This window comes from Sebastes fasciatus, chromosome 14 (assembly GCF_043250625.1).
Source record: "Sebastes fasciatus isolate fSebFas1 chromosome 14, fSebFas1.pri, whole genome shotgun sequence".
In the NCBI taxonomy this organism is placed as follows: domain Eukaryota; kingdom Metazoa; phylum Chordata; class Actinopteri; order Perciformes; family Sebastidae; genus Sebastes; species Sebastes fasciatus.
In genome coordinates, this window is record NC_133808.1 from 11,341,081 (window position 1) to 11,356,536 (window position 15,456).

Genomic DNA, 15,456 nt, shown 5'->3' on the forward strand with positions numbered 1-15,456 from the left:
GAAAAAGACGGTAGATGAGGGTTGAAAACGAACAGGTGTAAGTTCACGGTCGGCAGAAGGGTGAACAGGTTTAGTGCGAACGGGGAGATTTATATGCAGACGGCTGGAAAGATGGTGTTGAATTTTGAAAAGAGCGTGGATGGATGGATCGATTGGCTGCTAGATTGACAGAGCGGGGAGCGAGGGAGATCGAGCACCGGAGAAAATGAGCGAGAGCGAGCGATTGCTTGCCCTCCCTCCACCTGGTCCCACTCATCTGGAGGCCGTTAATCCCTCCAAACACACGCCAGACGCCCCACGCCTCAGCGCTGGCACAAAGCCCAGCTCTCACTCTGTGAATGTGTGTGTGTGTGTGTGTGTGTGCGCGTGCTGAACACACACTTTGCTCTCGCTGTGTGTGCTTATCCAGCTCCCTCTGCTTGTTTGTTTCCAGCTCTCTCTCTCTCTCTCTCTCTCCCTCTCTCTATGTGTGTATGTGGACTCAGCGACTGTGTGTGGTTCTTGTTTGATTCCTGGCAGCCCCGCTCTGAACGGAGCCAGCTCTAACCCAGCGGAGACAGTCGCTCTCCTCCCCCGTGGTACAGCCGCTGGCCCCTGACCATCAGCTCCCCCCGCCCCACACCACCCCTCCTCCTCCCCCAAAACATTTGCTCTGTTTGTTTCTCTTTTCTCTCTTGACACCGCCTCCTCCTCCTCCTCCTCCTCCTCCTCCTCCTCCTCCTCCTCCTCCTCCTCCTCCTCCTCCTCCTCCTCCTCCTCCTCCTCCTCCTCCTCCACCACCTCCTCTTCTATTTTACTCCGCTCTTTATCCATTTTTCTGCCGTAGTCTTAAAGGGCAATTGTATTTGCCTCGTTGCCTGTCCCCGAGGCTCCAGCTCTTGAATAACAGGCTTCGCTCCTCTCTCCTCTCCATAGATTATTTTGCTGACCTTCAGGGCCGCTCAGATGACGACCCGGGGCTTTATTGGGAATTCTATGGCAGCGCTGTGTGTGGTGAGTACTGATCAGCACTCTGGGTGTTTGTTTTAGTGCTTACAAAGTCTTTTCAAACATCTTCAATGCCATCTAGCATTTGAGCGATACACGATTGCTCGCTAAAAAATTACTCATGTGTGTTTTTTCTTTTTGTGTGTGCCAGAGTTGAGCGAAGAGGGCGGCGTCTACGACATCCTGGCCGATCCCCCGGGCCCAGAGGACGAGGATGAGGACGATAAAAGGGAGGTGTTTGAGTTTGAGTTCTCCGACCGACCTCTGCTGCCTTGCTACAACATCCAGGTGTCCCTCTCCCAGGGGTGAGCTTTGATCTCGAGAGCAGACTAAAAATTAAATTGCCTCTCTGTGGGCCCTCATTCCTAAACATTACTTGATTCCCTCTTTCAGGCCGAGAAACTGGCTGCTACTGTCCGACGTGCTTCGTCGCCTGCGGATGTCAGGCCGCGGCTTCCGGCAGGCCTTCCCCCACATGGAGGTGGTGACGGTGGCGGAGGCGGAGTTTTACCGGCAGGCCTCTCTGTCGCAGCTCTTCTCCTGCCCAGAGGAGCTGGAGGGCTTCCACGCAGACAGCAAGGACCTGTTGGACCTGGTGGAAGACAGCGCCGAGCTGGCAGCTCTCCTGGGATCCACACTGGAGTGTCTGGACGACCGCTGGGACCACCCAGGGGACAGACTGAAGGACAAAATCAAGGTTATCAGCAAGCTGGGCTCATCCTGACCCCCGGAGCCACTAGACCCGGACCTGGATCCTTACCGACTGCAGCTTGCTTTAGAACCACCCAGGGGTTATGATGATATGCCTTAGCCTGACTCTTTAGTTCCCACGCTTCGGCCCTGCTCTGAACTGGCTGATCGGGCTGCTGAAACGTTTCCCTCCGTTAACTGAGGATCAATACATTTGTGACTCAATAGACTTAATAATGGTCTTATTTTTATAAATTAATATATGTATAAATAAATAAATAAATATATATATATATATATATATGTATAAAATATAAAGAGATTTTTTCTTTTCTTTCGGATGTTGCTCACGACTCCTCTCTGAAAGATTTTGTATGGCAACAGAGCGTAGTCGCGTTGTCGGCGATTGGATGGAGCGTGTGAGCGCGCAGCACATTGTGCATGTGTGTAGCTGTACAGGATAGGACTGAGACTGTGCCATTGAATGTGGTATTTGTGTTTATAGGAAGCACATGATGTCCTGTTTTTGTTTTGTTTTTTTCTCCTCAGGCTTCAGCGCTGGCTTGAGCCTCAGGGGCTATTTTGTTGTATCTTTCTTTTTTTGCTTCCTGATTAGTCTGTAATTTAACATGCAAAATTGTTTGTATAATAAAGTTTTAAGATAATGTTGATATTTACCCTTCGGCACAGAGCTTGTATATAACAGGGAGGCTACTGCAGTAAAGTAATTTTTGGTGTGTTCATTTTTGTTTTAACTTTGTAATTAAAATATCTCATAATTTGTATTTATATTTTACAAAAGAAGTTGCTTTAAAATAAATATACAAACTGCAAGATGAAACATGATCTGTGCCTCTTTTGTCAGTGTTGAATTAAATTGGGCTGTGAAAAAACTAAAGTTTTGCCGGCTGCTGTGTCAAATTGAATCTTCTCGCCTAATTATTGCATGCAACTCCTGTGTGCCACCAAGGTGTGAATAACACAATCCTACATTGCCATCTCTTGGAATATTTTTGTATTGTTGGGTGTCGTGCAATTTATTGCTGCAGACATGACTGAACATCTCCCATTTGATGCCTCTGGTGAAAAGCTTGAGCTTGCAGCGCCCTCCAGTGTGCAAAAAACGTTATTAAATGGTGAACTTAATGGACCATCCATGCCAAATACAACTTTTATTATCTTTTTGTGCTACTAAATATCAGCATGGTAACTAAAATTTGAAAATGCCTACAGTAATATTTAATATGCCTGACCAAAGGGAATTTGTTTTGTTTGCATCAAGGCAGGATGACCAGTAGGGCAAAGTGGGCCTCGTGTTCAATGTGTTTCAGTATTTGGTATTTTGACAAACAAATAACAATAACTGAAATGTGTGCTTTAAGTTAGTGTTTATTACTGGACCTTTTGGCCCCCTATAATTTTAAAAGGATATGTCTAGTCAAAATAACATTTCTTTTTACACTTGAATTGATGAAGGCACTTGCAAATGACAAGGTAGCACAAAATGTAAACCATACTTTGGTGTTTAGATTGTTACTCTATTGACAAAATTAACCAAAACACATAACGAGGAAGCTCTTGGGTAGATAATGAGAATAAATATGAAATCAAATTTATATCATACCTTTTAACTGAAAAGAAAAACTATTACTAAGCTTTTTTACAAGATATTTAATCAATGCTGATCTATAGAGGAAACCATCAAATGCCACAAAAAGACCAAAACCCAGAATGAATTGATCCAACCAATAAGTGCTGTCTGTGTAATCCAAGTCTGATGTATTTTATTTCCCTGTGCCATTGTTCAACAACACAAATGAGCCACACCGTTGCACTGATAAAATCACGACTCTTGCAAAGAAATTCAAATTCACACTGGGTTTCCTGTACAGGCTAAAGTCCTGTCTTTCCATGGCATCAAGGAAACGTTTAGTTGCTGGTCTTTTTCCTGACTCAGATTGACTTTGGTGATACTATTTACAGGTTTGCCTCACCATGCACCTTGTCCAAACTTGACCTCTTGTATCACTCAGCCTTGAGGTATGTCACTAATTCTATTTTCAAGACCCATCATTGTACCTTATACAGCATGGTAGGATGGTCATCCCTCACTTTGCATAGGATACAACATTTGTACATTTTATTCTATAAAATAGTCTGGCAAATTTCTTAAACCGTTTGTATTTCTGCAAAACAGCTATAATCTTAGGCCACACAAATGGCATCTGCAGGCCAAGCTTAAACTGGAGACCCTTATCTCTTTAAATGATTTTAAACTTAGAATAAAGGAAGTGGTCACTGCTAGCTGCAGTTGTTTCAATTAACTAACAAACACATGACCAACAGGCTGCCCTGTTAATGCACTGTATGATGTAATGTATTTTTTCGTACCTATTGCTGCTGTCGTGATTCAATGTTGTTGTCTTGTTAAGTGTTGAAGCTGCTATTTGACCCTGTCTTGGCTACGTCTCACTTGTAAAAGAGATTTTAATCTCAATGTGACTTTCTAAATAAAGGTTATGATGACTACTTACTCCACTTTATTAACGTTCCTTAAAAGCTACAGTGTCCAGCTCTTTTAAGAATGATGTCTTTTGGCTGAGAGCTACAGACAGAGTAAGGAATTGGGAATGCACTTTTGGTTTTGTTCTTTCATGGGTTTCAAAAATATAGAATATCGACAGGTTTATTTCAAACAATTACCACAACCTAAGGCCTGTGTCCAGGTAGCATTCCAGTTATAGGAGTACTGGTTTATAGTTGGGGCTCTGGGCACCCCCAGATATCAAGAGGTTGACTGGGTACATTCACAAAGTACACAAGACCCAAGGCCCAAGGCCCAAGGCCCCTCAATAGGCTAATCCGGCGATGGTCCGCATCACATCCTGAACGTGCTTTGAATGCATAGATTAACGTTTGATCTTTGCTCACATGAACGTGTCCAATCAGGCACTGAGGATCTGGACTTCGGTGGCTGCTGTAGAGGAAAACACAATCCGTCTGGGAGGCGCTGCAGAATGCTCTAAATTAGCAGCAAAGTGTGTCAGCATGACGATCTGGCTGAGCTTCAACAAAACTGAGGGAAAGCCACACGAGGCAGCTAGACTCCAAACTAAATTCCCAACTGGCCTATCTGTGCAGAGTGGGTGCAAAGAGATCCCTGGCAGACTGCCAAGAGCCGGGCCAAAATTCTGGGGGGGTTTTAGTTGATCCACAAGCTGACAATGGAGCTTTAGAGAGGGACATGGGCAATCCAGCCCCTTGGGCCATAAATAAACCTCTGGAGAAACCTCTGAAGAAAGAGCGAACGCAGACTAAAATTACCACCAGGCTCCGGGATGATCTGAAGATTTTATTTATATGTTACTAAGAACGCTGCTTTTATTCAGTAGCAAAGTTCAGAGAGCTTTATGGAGTGAAGTAAGAGCTTCAGCTGCTGTCTCCAGGCAGAGAGGCCTTGGCCCATTTCCCATATCCAGGTAAAGGTTATGGAGGCTGTCAGACAGCTAATTGAGATGCTGAAAAAGTTCAGCCTGGCAGATCTCAGCCCAAACACTGAAGTCAGTGAGTCATATCCTGAGGCGGAAGGTGCAGTAGGGCCACACTCAGCCTCAGCAGGATGTCATTTTAGAACATAAGCCCCTAATAACCAGCTATAATGGTTTTATAAATGGACATCATCTAGGTGTACAAATGGCTGTAAATTAACAGGATTATAGTGCACGGTCATTGTTTTTTTTCTCCTAATTGTCAGTAAAATGCACCAGAATGGCAGCAAGTAGACCTAAATATCGTTGCAAGTGTTTCATTTGTTTGTTAGTGTGTGGTTGATGGACATTTTTCTGTATAATTAACTTGCTCCAGAAAGACATTTTGGTGAATTAACTGATAGTCTATAAATACATATTATAATATATTATAGCCTGTAAAAATGTTAATTGGTAAATCTGTCCTGCTCCAGTCTGTATAAACACCAAAACAATATTTTCAGTTATACAAACAACTGTTTTTGAAAGATTTCTTTGTAGTTGAAACTCTACCAACCAGTTTATACTATTTCAGGGCACCGACTGAGCCAGTGCTCAAGATGCAGCTTTTTTGCTGCCAAAGTACATTTGAACTGCTTCTACTGCTTCATAGAATACAAAGGTGGTGGTCATACTTCATCTTAGTGTTGTTTCTTCCCCTCTTCTCCTGTGGTTCAGTACTACAGTTCTCTTTTACGTCTAATGCAAAGTCACAGTTCTTCTCTCTCTCATACATTTTATGGTTCGGTACTTTACGAGCTGCAACATTAAAGTGATTTACACATGAATGCATCAATAATTATAATCCACTATTTGATGTTCAAGTTCAAGATCTTTATTTATCATATGCACAACATATATATATATATATATATATATATATTTTTTTTTCTTTTTTTCTTTTTTTTCTTCCTTTTCCTCAGAACAAAATCAAATAAAATGAAATATGGATAAAACTAAATGGAGAGAAAAATAAATTAAAGAAAGAATACAAAATATTAAAGAAAAATAAACAAATAAATAAATAATTATATATATATATTATATTATATTATATTATATTATACAATATAGCTTCAACAGGCTATAATAAATATTGTTGGCTCAATGCACTTAACTACTAAGTCACTGAAGAAAATAACAAAAATGGGTTAGTACCTTGGACGTGTAGTATTATCCATAGTACTTGTTAGTACTCTGTCTATGGTCACAACCTGGTCACGAGCACCTGTGTGCTCGTGACCAGGTTGTGGCCATAGTTGTGAGGTCGTGAGGTCGTGAGAGATATTGTCCCGTCGTCCTTTGCGGCAGCGTGACGTCAGGTCAGCTGATCTCTGCTGCACCAAGGAGAAAGATGTCGCTGACAGACTCGATAAGGATGGAGGCTGTTTTCTCCTCGGTGTTTGCCCTCTGCTTCCTCGTCACAGCCGGTAAGAACAAGTACAACGATAGATAGTAATCCTTTACTCTCTGGGGGATGTTTTTATCCCACTAAACTATAACATAACAGCTTCATAAATCCACAGTGAAGCGAATGACAACCTAGCTCGCTGCTAACACTTGACGCTGTAGCTTCCTGGTAAAACCTCACGCTGGCTTTAACACTGCTGTTGTTTGCTTTCTTGAGGGAAATGTTCACAAATTCGTTCGTGGTCAAGTGAGATTGAAGGAAAATGTACATTTATTTGCTTCCTTGTTGCGGGTTACTTCTTTACACACTGTCATGTGACAGGCTGTGGACGGGTAGTTCCTCTTAGACACTCATCAGCAGCTCTCTGTCACGAGTTTATGCCTCAATCCATCTACTGATGTTAGTGGTTATCTTTACTCTGACCGTGAAGTCCAGTCAGGCTGTGGACACAACTAGTGTCTGCTGTATGATGTACAGTTAACACATCAATGAGATAACACTACACTGACTGAAGGGACATATAGCTCCTCTGGGGCCTACTTTATTTATTTTAATTTTATTTATTTGCACATATATAAAACTGCACAAAATCCAGTCAATGACAAAAAAACAAGAAACGTGTCAGAAGAGGTCAAGAAGCCACAGGCTTATACAAAGGACCTCCCCCCAACCCCAGGAGGAAAAAAAAAACAATAACAAAAAAGGAAGAAAGATCTAAACTAACATAATTTTAAAAATACAACAAAAGTTAAACAACAACAAGAGGTACACAAAATGTGCAGAAAAGCCTAACCAAACAGTGGAAAACAATCCAATAAAAACAATGAAATACATACGAAAAACAGTACAGAAGAAAATAAAATATATCTAAACATATCCAAAGATAATTAGGCATCATGAATTAAATGTGATGATGATTTCCTTTTAAAATGTTCTAAGGATAACGAGCTCTTGATAACATGTATTTTGGTGTTCCATATTTGTACACCACGATATCTGTATATATTATTGCAAAAACAGCAGATTAGGAAGGGAAGAGGGTCAATGACATGCATATTTTTGTGTTTGATTCCCTTATTTTCATGTAAAATATTTAAATTAATTCATATGTATCACTTTATTCTATAAAACCTATTTAGTTTGAATAAATTCTCAGTACATTCCAATAATATATATTAGTCTATGTTTTGACATCTCAAATGTCAGGTGGCGCAACCGTCTGTGCAAATCAACAGACTAAGAAAACTATAAAAAATTGTGTTTTAATGGTAATAAATTCCAAATAAAATACTAGATTAGATAAGATAATCCTTTATTAGTTCCACAGCTGTGAAATCTGCAGTGTTACACAGCAGCAAAGTGGAAAGGGCCATAAGAAGAAGTATCAGTTTAAATAAGCAAGATATAATATATAAGTAATGGAGCAATGTTGATTGTAACTCACATACTATGGCATGATTTTATGGCTGAAACCTTTCAAATAAACCACATTTTACAAATACCAATAGTTTTAAAGCCCTTAGCATGTTCTCAAATGTCATGGTGGTACAACTGTAAATATGGGACTTTTATTGATAAGTAAAGTGGCCAAGTGACCTTCATGGATGAGTGAAAACGTTTGTAGATCTCTCTCAAATATTTATAAAAATAGCTACTTTCAACTAATAGGTAAACTGGTACACTTTGCATGTCAGGTGGTACAGCTAATGTAAAACTACGAACATTTTATCACAAAACACTTTATTCTATTCAAAAATTGAGCAAGTTTATTGCCAAGTAGGGTTATATACATGCAAAGTATTTACCTTGGTATGTTGGTGCATAAGAATATTATTAAACACATTAAGAGAAAATAAAATTAAAAGACAAGTACTTCAAAAGTCAAGAAACATAAATATAGAATAGGAGAATTTACAATAAAATATGAAAAAATACTACAGTACAATAGATCTGATTTAAAATGAAAGAGCTGTAGCCAAAGTTATGGTAAAAATAATAGACATTGACAAAGGTAAGGTTCCACAAAAGCAACGCTGTGTCCACCTCCTCTTTCAGTCATTCATTATTCCCTACATAATAAATAATCAATAATTAGCTGTAGCTCACTCTATAGTGAGGAGGAAAAGGAGACCTTTGGGTCATCATTGTATTGCAACATTGTTGGCACCATCGCTGTGAAACTGTAATATTCACATCTATCAATGGCAAAGCATTGCAAGTGGGATTGTTAGCGAAAAGTATTGTACATGCCATGGATGGACACTACTTTGTGAGACTTTTTGAGGGCACTATAGTGCATACATTTTACACTGAGAAACTGTGAACTTACAAGTTTGTTGAGAAAATGTTTTCTTCTGGGAAGTATTTTGCGCTGCTACTTAATTATTAATTTTCCACAGGTTTTACTGGGATTTGACAGTCCTCTCGTTTTTGTCACAGGTGTACATGGAGACAGTTTAACGGTGCTGCAGTCTCCAGAGTTTGTGTCCTTCCAGAAAGGAGACTGGCCTGTCTCTGGAGATAAGATCCCTGACCTGGTGGCTTTAACCATGGGCTTCTCTGTTCAAGAGGTGATTTGTTATTTATCGGATGTGTCACAATCTGAGATGTCTTTTGTATTTACAGAAATATTTTAAAGTGGCTATAGTAGATATATTTTTTATAAGGCTGTCAACCGATTAAAATATTTAATCATGATTACTTGCGTGATTGTCCATGATTAAATATGCTCAAATCTTAACATGGCAAACTGCAGCCCAACAGGCAACAACAGCTGTCAGTGTGTCAGTGTGCTGACTTGACTATGACTTGCCCCAAACTGCATGTGATTATCATAAAGTGGGCATGTCTGTAAAGGTGAGACTCGTGGGTACCTATATAACTCATTTTCATTCATATATCTTAAGGTCAGAGGTCAAGGGACCCCTTTGAAAATGGCCATGCCAGTTTTTCCTTGCCAAAATTTAGCACAAGTTTGGAGTGTTATTTAACCTCCTCGCAACAAGCTAGTATGACATGGTTGGTACCAATTGATTTCTTAGATTTCACATGATACCAGTTTCTTCACTCTAGCTTTAAAACTGAGCCCGGTACAACCTCCGGAAGATATAGTGCGTTAATGCTTTAAAGAAATTAGTGGTGTTAAAACAAATACGTGTTATTATTGCATTAACTTTGACAGCCCTAATTTTTCATTAATGTATCAAATGACAATGTCAAAACCTACAGAGAAGTATCACCCAAATCTGCAGCTCCCCTTGGCATTACGGAGTTTTATAATGTCTTTCAGCTTGTTTTTTAGCTGTCCAACCCGCAACTTTACAGTTTTGTTTCACTCTCACTGCATCAGTTAACATAAAAAGCTCTTAAAGCCCACTGTAACCTACCTGCTCAGCACCAAACGGCGGAAAGTCACAGTTGGCGACTAGCTGGTGAACATAGTGGAGCATTTAGCAGCTAAAGAGCCCGATATTAGTTGATAGAGACCAACCACAGAACTAAAAGAGAGTTAATGGTGGACTTAACATTCACTCGGTGGCCAGAAACACAACTCCAAATTAATGATAATGTTTTTTCGTAACTGTAAATAAGCAACTTTTTGCTAGCAAGTTCACCATGTCAACTTAAAAGGTGACGATATGTCAATGTTGTGTTAGCAACTTGTTTCTGCTGCCCACACGCAGCCAAAAAACTCAGTTATTGCAGGTGTAAGCTTATGATTACGCTGGCCTAGCCTTTACAATGTGTGTTCTTATGTACAGGATCTGTCCTGGCCAGGCCTTCAGGCTGGTCCGTTGTTCCAGCGTCCCCGGGCTAACGTACTGGTGGTGGTGAGAGGAGCCGATAGCCTGGCCCTGCCTCAGAATGTGGCCACCTACCCCTTGGAGAACGTGAGTCAGACTGGACTGTGGTGGCATTATGATGATGTTTTGTGCATCAGATATAATATATTACTTAAGTATGCAATGTAATTTGGCTTAGTTAGTTAATGTGGGTTTTCTTCTTCCTTGCAGCCGGTACCCTTCACCTTGGATAGTGTTGCAGAGACAGTGCACTCTCTGTTTGCTGAGGACACCCCTGTAGTGCTGCAGCTGGCCCCCAGTGAGGAGGTAATGCAAATATACTGAACAGGGCATACTCATCTGTCACATCACTCTTACGAGGCTCATCTATTTTTTTCCCCTTACATCTGTTGGTTGTCTCTCTCAGAGGTTGTATATGCTGGGTAAGGCCAATGCTGTGTTTGAGGACCTACCAGTCACCTTGCAGCAGATCCGTGCCCGTCTGTCCCAGGATGGCTCTATACTGGCTTCCCTGCCGCTCAACTCCCTCAGCAGAAACGCAGAGGTCAGTTTCAAACAGCAACATCGGAAACCACACGAGACCGTACTGGCTTTTTAGATCTCATATTATCGATGGCATGGCCTCACACCCACACAACCACCATTCTTTTACATGTGCTTTTTAAAGACAAACTTGTGACAACCAACATGAAATGATTGCTTTTAACTGAAAGATTGCCGTCATTATAGCTCCAAAATAGGATGTTAAAATGTATATTCCAATGAAGTTAGCACACAGTATTCACCACCTGTTGGCCCACTGGGAGTCTGTTCTGCCTTTCTTACCTCTAAACTGTGTCTGCTTTCTAGGCTGATTTGCTCTTCCTATCTGAGGTCCAAGTACTGCATGATATCACAGCTTTGGTAAGTCGTGTGGATTCGCTGAAATCAGGCTAAAAATGAAGATAGTTTTTGCATTGCGGCTCAAATATCTTTGTCTTCTTCCCCTCTTTTAGCTGCAGAGACACAGACATTTGGCGAAGGACCACTCTCCTGACCTGTACTCTTTGGAGTTGTCTGGCCTGGAGGAGCTCAGCAGGGTCCATGGACAGGACTCTCCCCAGTACCGCGATGCCACTGCCATTCTCGCCTCTGTCCTGCAGAAAGTAAGAAGAATCTCTTTAATAGCCCTTATTTACAGAATCTCCTCAGTTTTGAATTCAACATCTGAATATAATTATTTTTGTGTCTTTTTCATTGCAGTTTGGAGAGGATGTGTATGGTCTCTATGGCAACAGCGCTGTGGTGGAGGTTGTCACAGTTAAAACCTTTGAGGTTCCTTTGACCAGGAAGTCCCGTTCGATCCTGGAATCCAGACAGATTGTAAGTCTCGTTAACTGTTTGCCAAACTTAAGTTTAATGACAACAGAAAAATAAAACTCCCATTCAGGCGTCAATTATAATTTGTGATGCATTATAAATGAGTTGGCTGAGTATTAGAAGCACCTCACGGCACCACAAATTATAGCCTGCAAAATGAAGTTGAATCGACACCTTCATAAAGACGAGGTTTATTGCAGGGCTGTTTATTAGAATGCATTAGTTTTAGTCAGGTGTACCTAATAAACTGACAACTAAGTTCATGTTTGGCACATGTGGATGTGGATGTTTGGTTTTCTCTTGTCTCTTGTCTCTGTATGTAATTGTAAATAGTGTCTTGTAAGCCCCAGGAGGGCTGGGCACCCCTTTAGTGTATGACACTTCAGTAACATGAATCCCCTCAGAAGGCCATTATGAGCCATACTAGCCTGATATGATGCATGGACAGTACCTATGGCGTCATACGGTGAAATGTGATGAAAGGATGGTTTTGTGGTCTGTAGGCAGCAGTTTACAAAGTAATGGCAGCATGTGGAGATGTGAGCTGAGGGCAGGAAACTGTCTCTGCTGCCCGTAGCTGACGGTAGCGGGGGCTACAGAGATACCACACGGACAGCCTTAGTAATCTCCTTTTCAGTATCACACATTTAGCAAAGGCATCTCCTCTGCAAACTGTCTGTTCAACTAATCGCCGTCTCTTTATCACTGTGAAAGAACATAAAAACAACTCTAGACCTTTTTCACAGCAGACATTTTGGCATGTCATAGCAGGAAAAGCACAGGTGTAAATGTTAACATTAAAAACGGCTGCATTTCACACTAGGGCTGGGACAATACACCTACCTCCCGATTCAATACTATCACGATACTTGGGTGCCGATTCGATATGTGTCGCGATTTTTAAGTATTGCGATTTGATATTACGATTTATTGCGATTGTTAACTTTACACTAGACCATGGGAAAAAGTTGGTTCATACACTTATAGGGAGTTTTACTGTGGAAAGTATCTAAATTAATACAGTGAAAATGTTTGATTTTCAGCATGTATGTAGTCAGACATGTCCTGAAGTCAAATATATCAGTCATTGTCAGGAATTATTTATTCATTTTTTTTCTCACAAATTAGTGGTATTTAATTTATACGGGACATGTAATGTTATACTTCTGGTGAATATAATCCAATCAATCTTACTTCCATATATGTATTTTGTATATACAATTCCCTTTGTTAACACCTTATTTTGAAAAACAGACATAGTCCCACATGTAAACTTCGGTTAGCTTTGCCATGTCCGTCGCTAGCTCTCCCGTTAGCTTCGTTCTCTTTATACATCCATGGTCAGCTCTCAGCTCCATTGGGGCCATTTGCAGGAACTTGCAGGAACTGAGCCATCTTTGATGAAATTTTAGTCACTTTAGTACTTTTCCTGCTATGACGAGTCAGAATGTCTGCTGAAAAGGGTTTATTGCACAGCAGTAGTCTACTGCTCTGAGCAATATAATTTAAGGTACAATCTGGCCTAATCATGTACAATACATGTGTTGAGGTGTTATCAACGGGTGAAATATGACACTGAACTAAAATATCAAAACCTGCGCCGTTAGTATTTACGGTGGGACTGTCGTTAACCCCTCGTGTGAAGTATAAACCCAGTTCCAGTTCATGCTTCTTGGTTTTTATGACTTAGGTCTGGAACCAAAGAATGCTTTGATCAGCCACTCCAATAAAATGGGTAAGGGGAATGGGGGGTGAGATGGTGGGGGGTGAGGCCTAATAGTCCTGTTAATGGATCTTATTAGATGTTGCCCTTCTTCTATCACGCTCGCTTCCTGTCGGGTACTCAATGCATGCACAGTGATGGAGATGAAAAGGTTAGAGGTATGGCACGGCAGACATTTTTGTAACTAATGCGTCTACCTTTTCTGGATTTATTTCCTTTGCAGAGTAACCCGGGCAGCCCTTACAACCTGGCCTACAAGTACAACTTCCACTACGCTGTGATCTTCAACATTGTGCTGTGGCTGATGATCGCTCTGGCCCTCGCTGTCATCGCCGTTTCTTACAACCTGTGGAACATGGACCCAGGATATGACAGCATCATCTACAGGATGACCAACCAGAAGATCAGGATGGACTGAGTCCTGACCATCAACACTCCATTTGTCCTCTTAGATCCCTCTAGTGAATGTTTGTGTTTTGTGTGGGGGTCTTGTTTTGTGAAAAGAACTGACCGCTTGATGGGAGGAAGGGGCGTAATACTGAGTCACATCTTTGTTTACATCGCTGGCAGAATAACGGACAAAAAAATATCAACATTACAGTCGTGGTTCTTAAATTTACCTACATAAAAGCGATTTAATATCCCCCCTCCACTGGTGTATACACTGAACAAATCAAGCTTTCCTCCCTCCAGCCTCAGCTCACATCATTCCTTACCACTTTAACTCCTCACTAACTATGTTTCATTTGTTTCCCCGGTGATTGCAACTGTATTTTTATTGTAAAGAAATATTGTAATATGAAAGAATGAGTCTGGTTCCTGTGTGAAATTGTTGTGCTTGTCTTGCTGTGTGATACTGTTTTAAGTTAAATGAAATCTATGTGTATATATTGAATATACGAATGCAACTGTATGAGAAACTGCTGTGCTCTAGTTGTAGAAAAAGATTTGCGCAATGTTTATTCCAGGTAGGTTTCACCCTGCTTCAATTCCAAATGGTAAATACATATTGGATTACATGAATAGTTGATCATTATGTTGGTTGTTAGAATTGGACAAGGATAAATGAAGCTCTGTAAATCGCAATAAAATGCCTCACAATAAATTATTACATGGATCACCCTGATATGTGTTTACTTAAAGTAGCAGTGTTTCATTTCATTAATTGGAGCATGTGCTTGATTTTGGAGAAAAAGCCTATTTGTACAGTTTCAAAAAACAACCTTTTCAGCTTGTAAGCCTTTACAAGTGTAGTCAGGTGTCTATAAATTGTTAACAGTTACACCTTAGAGACATTTGCCCTCTAAACACAAATGCTTTCATTTAAATAACTGTTTAAATTATCAAATATTTCACTTTTCTTTCCTCTCCCATTAATCATCTCAAGGCCCCCTCAGATTTATCTTGTGACCCTTTGGTGGGCCCCGACCCCTAGACTGGGAACCACTGGAGGAAAGGACGTACTTTTACTTTTGATACTTTAAGTATACTTTGTACTTCTTCCACCACTGCACTTACCTTTTTACGCTTTTATGCACGCTATAAAATGCATGAGACACTAATCTGACTATGGTTTATTAACTTTGAGACATCCATGGATTGTCAGTTTAGAGTCCTCCCCTAGATTGTAGTCTTTTTATTTTGCTTATTTTCTAAATCTCTTATCCGTTTTCTTTGTTTTTTCTTATGATTATACTTCTTCTTCCTCTTACTTTAACAATCAATGCAAAATTCATTTTACAAATGTTACACTGTTAAAAACTGTCTACACAATGCAAAACAGTATCATACTTGTTCATTTTCTGTTACTAGTACCAAATTACATAGGTCACTACTGCAGACTGAATTATTAGAAAATTAAAACCTGTAAAATAGTGTTACTAAGAATATTTTCTTATTCTATTTTTTTTTAAATAATTTATCTGAAATAAGGTAATAGGGTTTTGTAAGGTTTTC

At 40.4% G+C, this 15,456-nt stretch overlaps 3 protein-coding genes across 5 annotated transcripts in view; all 3 read left to right on the top strand.

Annotated features, from left to right (window-relative positions):
* The window catches only part of bcor (BCL6 corepressor), a 44,674-nt gene extending 42,156 nt beyond the window's left edge, over positions 1-2,518 (top strand). For all 3 annotated transcript variants that reach the window (XM_074658791.1, XM_074658792.1, XM_074658793.1), the window contains 3 exons: positions 916-993; positions 1,139-1,292; positions 1,381-2,518. In XM_074658791.1, the coding sequence (XP_074514892.1) occupies positions 916-993; positions 1,139-1,292; positions 1,381-1,711 (563 nt within the window). In that variant the 3' untranslated portion in view covers positions 1,712-2,518. The remainder of the gene's footprint in view (positions 1-915; positions 994-1,138; positions 1,293-1,380) is intronic.
* LOC141782428 (sentrin-specific protease 7) overlaps positions 1-15,456 on the top strand; it is a 55,249-nt gene that overhangs the window by 10,987 nt on the left and 28,806 nt on the right. The gene's annotated exons all lie outside the window — the stretch shown is intronic.
* On the top strand, positions 6,476-14,626 carry atp6ap2 (ATPase H+ transporting accessory protein 2). Its single transcript, XM_074658790.1, has 9 exons — positions 6,476-6,634; positions 9,055-9,185; positions 10,377-10,505; positions 10,629-10,724; positions 10,825-10,962; positions 11,268-11,321; positions 11,414-11,563; positions 11,661-11,780; positions 13,724-14,626. Exons 1-9 carry the CDS (start codon positions 6,559-6,561, stop codon positions 13,916-13,918), a joined length of 1,089 nt encoding a protein of 362 aa, XP_074514891.1. The 5' UTR covers positions 6,476-6,558; the 3' UTR covers positions 13,919-14,626.